Raw genomic sequence first — 5,775 nt, forward strand, 5'->3', positions numbered from 1 at the left:
GTGTTTTTTTAAAAAATACATTTGGAATAATGAACAGTATATTTAGAAAGAGCAGGTTTAGGACGATTCTTGGGCAGTGTGAATTTTCTACAACATAAATTGAACAGGTTATGTTCAACTTAAGCCTCTTAGTTTTTTACTTTGTGTTTTGACTTGTTTTTTATGATTATTGCTTTGAGCATTTTTAGATGCTTTCTGATGTATCGTATCTTTTTATGAATGATTTGATCTTTCTGTTTGTTTTTAGGATCCTGTCAGTTGGACCCCTAATAATAAATTATTCAGCCATTCCTTTAGTTGTCTTTGTTGAAACATTTTTTTAGCTAAATGTAACATTTTATTCTTGAAAAAGCAGGACATTTCCTTGTAAAATCATGACTATTTGAAGCATAAATATGACTTTATCCTCGTAAATGTTTAGCATTTCTTTTCATAACTGTACAGCTTTATTTAGACTTTTTCTCATTATTTTATTACTTTTTTTAAATAACTTATTTTACGGTGGCTCTAAAAAGCCTTCGTAACTGAGAAAAAAGATGAGTTTCTGAGACCCTGATGAGCAATCACATTATAATGATCATTTTCTGCAGGTTAAGGTCATTTAAGTGTTAAAGGTCATTGTCTTTAACACTTAAACATGCAAAATGAATTCAGAAATATATGGGTTTTTCAGACAATCACAAATATTCTTTTATCGTGTTCATTTTCATTTTCAATTGTGGACGTTTTAGGATTAGATTTAAAGAAAGTTTGCTTAAATTCTGCTAAACTGAGGGTCACATAGGAAACATTTTCCCCGTCAGCCTCATTTCTGCCCTGCAGGAACACATTTCCACAGGTGCAGTGTCTCTGCACGCCGTGTTGCGGCTTCTAGGGGTGATGCAACAGGCAGGAGCAGAAAACAAACTGTGGTAAACAACAGCAGCAGTGGGGGAGTTGGGTCCCCCGCTGTGCTGATTATTGGAGGGCTGTAAACACGCCTGACCCCAACCGTCCCCCCACGGGAGCGGGAAAAGGTTGATGCAGACGGCCGCAGAGGTCTCCAGCAACATCTGGGCCTCCATCACCTCACAGCGGTCATGGGACTGATGGGTTGGTTGCAGGAAAGAGCAATAACTGCAGGTAAACAAGTCACACCCAGAGGTTTTTGTTTTTTTTGAGAATCAACCTGTGATTAATCCAACAATAACGGATGTAAAGTTCAGGCATATCGGAGGAAATTGCTGAGCGTCAACTGCATCCATGTCTGAACATAAAAGAGAAGCACAGCTGTCACATGGGAGCGAATACGCCAGATCAGTGGAACCTGAGGGACAAAAGCAGCAATTATTCCTGGTTTCTTTTCATCTTCAAGCATTTTTTAATGCAGCAGCTTCTCCAATGTTCAAAACCTTAAAAAAAATGTCTGCTAAATGCCATACAGCTTTATGTAAGAGCAAGAAATGTCCAAAAACAAAAAAGAATGTCTGTAAAAAAGCAAAATTCACCTAAAACCTGGAAATATCTAGCGACAGCACCATCTAGTGGCGAAAAGCAGAAATTACAACAAAAGATAAATGGAAGAAAACGATCATTTTTAAGGTGATTATTGTTCCACTTTGGACTTTTACCAGTTACTTTAAGACTCTGAAAGTATCTTTTAGCAAACATCTTTTCATAGTAATTCTGAGATTCATCTATTTACCTGTGTGTGCATTGCAAAAGGAATATACATTCACATTGTTGATGTGTCTATGGGATGTAAATCTTTATCCAAGGTTGCCCCTCGGTGACATATAGTTATTGGAGTTTACTTCATTGTTCCTATCAGTTACATTTTTAACTGTCTGTCTGCTGCATTTCACACTCACATTTTTTAAAAATCTTTGTCAATCCAGGAAAATCCTTAAATAATAGCAAAAGTATTCATGCAGTTTTATTTAAAATGTTTAAAATCATCTTTTAAGAAATAAATTCACAAAGAAAATAAAATTAAAGAGCAAAAATTTAGCTTTTAAAAAGACTTTGCTTTTAGGTTCATGGCAGGTTAACAGCTACATCTACGTTTGAAGGATCGTGGGATGAATAGTAAAAACATTTTTTAAAAGTCAAAACTCCAACAGCAACATCCTTCTTTCATCCAGTTTATTGCATAAATGTACACAGCGATTAACGGTAGGACTTCTGGTAGCGGGCACGAGCTCCAGGTCCACCGAACTTCTTGGACTCGCAGCGACGTGGATCAGCGACCAGCAGGGTCCGGTCGTACTGGATCAGGATGTCTTTGATCTCCTTCTTGGAGGCTTCATCAACATCTGAAGAAGAAAAAAAAACATTCAGATTATTAGAACCTTAAATATCTCAATCAGCTGGCAGCTGTTGCTACTTTTCTGAATATGTTTCCATCTTCTTTGCATTTTTTAATGGATCTTTTTGGTCACATTTAGGGTTTCCCACCGTTCATGGATGGATTTATAGATGTGAAGCAGAATCTGCGTCATCACTTTTCCTTTGACACCAAAAAGCAGCTTTAATCTTAAATGTTGATCAAACTTCTCCTATCAGGACTTTGTGTTTTTCTTTTTAAAGTCCTTCAACTCTGGTCAATCACTGAGTAAATGTACAGCCCAGCACTAAGGAAAGTCGGCCTTTATTTTTACCCAGAGATCTTTGCATAAACCAGATTTAAATGAGCATAAATTGTGCATACAAATGTCTTTCTGTCTTATAAGAAACATTAATGGATCTTTAACATATAAAACACTAGCTTAATGTTTGTACATATGACATTTTATGATGTTTGTTTACAGAATAAAACTTACACTTCTGGTAGTATGCAACCAGAGCCTTAGAGATGGCCTGACGGATGGCTGTAAAACAATACGATAAAAGTCAAACATTTGGGGAAACAACAGGCTAACACTTCATGTGGTGTTGTGATCTTACCATAGACTTGTGCGACATGTCCACCCCCCTTCACTCGGACTCTGATGTCAACTCCAGCAAAACGCTCCTTTCCCAACAACAGAACTGGCTCCAGAAGCTGATCACAACAGCTAGTTTGTTAATGGATTTGCTCAATTTATAGGCAAATTCTTGTAAAGTAACAAACAAAACAAAATACTAGAAAGATAAACTTTATCTTAGTTTGAAGGGATAGAAAACATTAAAACTACTATAACTTGTTAATACACACAAACTTTTGAGGTTAATCACACAGATGATGGGAAAACCTTTACGATCATGTCATACAATACCGTTTTGGGTCATATTTAGCAGTTACAACGTAGATTAGACGTTAAAAGAGCGTCAACGTCCCTAAGTGTTACTTCAAAATAAAGGCATCGCACCTTCTACTTCACTAAAATTCAAGGAATCAAGATAAGAACCTTGTACTGAAGTGTAGAAGGCTCCACCATCTCCAGGGGTCTGCCGTTCACCTTGATCAGGCCATTGCCCCTCTTGCAGTGGGCAACTGCTGTGGCCGTCTTCTATAAGAAAAAAAGATACATTCATTTTAATGCCAATTTATCAATATTTTTTTTGACAAATTAGCTCAAGCGACATTATGTTATGTAAACATAACATATAGATGTGTACCTATTCTATTATATCAAATGTGGTGCCGTATTGTAGCAGATTTAATACTAAACTGTTATTTTGGGCAGAGCTAATTAGCTAAGCTAAGGGCTAATGTAAAGCTCCACTAAACAAACCACAAGAACATTGTTGTAAATAAAAAATAAAATAAAAAACATATCAATAATAGAAGGTGTTCGCGTCTGTCTGACTGGTTCATTAATACGTAACATTTAAGCCACACAATTACAAAGCAGTAATATTTTTGGTTATGGCCTCTTTACGTTAGCAACTTTAGCTAGCATTCGCTAGCATGGAAGTGAAGCCAGCAACACCACACGTGTAATAAACTCCACATTTTTACTTACTTTACGTCCAAACACCTGGACAGACTGCAGAGGACCTTTAGCTGGCATGTTTCTGAAATACACAGAAAACAAAAATTTAAAGTTAAGAAACACTATAAGAGCATATTTAATGTGATTTTGTCGGGATCTGTCTCCGAAACACACCGCCTTCAACTAGGATGCCGCAGGAAGAGGCCGACGGGGTCTCACACGCCGAGAATCAGGGGTTGTTTACGGCAGTCCAAGCTCATTTGCGGCAAGATTTTCGACAGTTGTTCACGCTCACGTCTAATCTTCATAATTTTACATTTTTAATACTGCTTCATGTTTTTGGATTTTACTTCAATGTTCCAAATGGAAAAAATGTGTGTGTAATTTTGATTTTTGTTAAAAATAAATTACAAAAGAATGAACTTTGAAAAGAATAATATATATTTGTGCTTATTTCTTTTTATATGTTTTTATTTTATGTGTTTTAAAATTTAGTAGTATGAAAATAGGCTAAACAAAGCGCAAAAATAAAAGGTTCAACTGGGGTGATTGGAAAACAGATTAAAGTATTGTTAAATTTAGCCACATATAGTAAAAGGTAAATGAAAAAAATGAGAGTTATTTTGTTTACAACTTACAGCTTAGTTTTGGAGATATTTGTGAAAGGGACAAAAGGGAAAAAAAGCTTTAAATGAAATCAAATTAAAATTGCTAAAAAAAAAAGTAAACTTAAGTCTTTACATTCTAACACCAGTATTCAAAGAAAACGAAAAATTTTGAAATGTAATCATATTTGTTAAAAATTAAATCCACTTTAAAAGATAAAGATTTTGGAGTTGCTGTGGCTTTTTCCTCGTTTTAGTTTCCAAATGTTGTTTTTTTTATTTTTTATTATACTTTATTAACTTTTCAAGAAAAGAACACAAAACAAACCTCTGGTGTATATTGAGTTCTGTAAAATTTTCGATATTGGTTTTCCCTGAGTTTGTTGCATGTAAACGTCTTTTGAGCAGATACAAAAGCATTTGACCAAGTTTCAACATCAAGGTCAATTCCCAAATCTGTCTCCCAACGATACTTAGATCTCTCACTTGTTAGTGAGCCACTTGTCAGTGCCATTAATTGTGCATGAAAGAGAGAAAGGAATTTCTTCTTGGAGGTGGCATTTTCATTAACTTTCAAAAGAAAACTTTCTGCTGGGTGTAGGATTGGTTGGTCACCTGGGAAAGAGAGGGAGGTCCGAGCAAAGTGTCTCACCTGTAGGAAACCTAAAAAATCTTGGCGTGATATCCTGAATCTATCTTGAATTTGTCCAAAAGACAGAAAAACAACTTTTTCAAAAAAGTTGCAGACATGTTTTAAACCCTTATCATGCCATTTGTTAAATATCCCAAAATCTAAGCCTGTGGAGAATGCTACGTTTTTAATAAGAGGCTGCATCACACTGGAAAAGTTTTTTCGACCCATTTGATTCCTGATTCTGTTCCAAATTCTAAGTGTAACAATAAGAATAGTGTTGTTCTTTATCCCCATTGGAAGTTTAGTTGGATCTAGGGATAATAGACTCAGTAGTGGGAAAGGCTCATAACACCAACTGTCTACATGCGGTTCAGATTGATGCAAAAATGAGTGTAACCATCCTGATATAATGTGTAAATGACAGGCCCAGTAGGAGTACTGAAGGTTAGGCAATGCCTGACCACCCCTATCAACCGGAAGCTGCAAAACCCTCATCTTAAGCCTAGATTTCTTTCCATGCCATATAAATTTGGACAAAAAACTTTCAATCTCAGCAAAAGTGTTTTTGTTAATCTTGAATGGCAACATTTGCATGGGGTAGAGTAACCTGGGAAAGGATGTTAATTTTCATCAAGCTTAT

At 35.8% G+C, this 5,775-nt stretch overlaps 1 protein-coding gene across 1 annotated transcript; it reads right to left on the reverse strand.

The window, feature by feature from the left end:
• Positions 1–2,110: 2,110 nt before the first annotated feature.
• Positions 2,111–4,190, reverse strand: rps16 (ribosomal protein S16). The gene is made up of 6 exons (XM_004083200.5): positions 4,071–4,190; positions 3,927–3,978; positions 3,369–3,470; positions 2,926–3,022; positions 2,802–2,849; positions 2,111–2,294 (listed from the first exon to the last, which is right to left on the reverse strand). Exons 2-6 carry the CDS (start codon positions 3,972–3,974, stop codon positions 2,149–2,151), a joined length of 441 nt encoding a protein of 146 aa, XP_004083248.1. The 5' UTR covers positions 3,975–3,978; positions 4,071–4,190; the 3' UTR covers positions 2,111–2,148.
• Between the last annotated feature and the right edge of the window lie 1,585 nt (positions 4,191–5,775).

This window comes from Oryzias latipes, chromosome 23 (assembly GCF_053564925.1).
Source record: "Oryzias latipes strain Hd-rR chromosome 23, Olatipes_Hd-rR_3.1".
Taxonomy (NCBI): Eukaryota; Metazoa; Chordata; class Actinopteri; order Beloniformes; family Adrianichthyidae; genus Oryzias; species Oryzias latipes.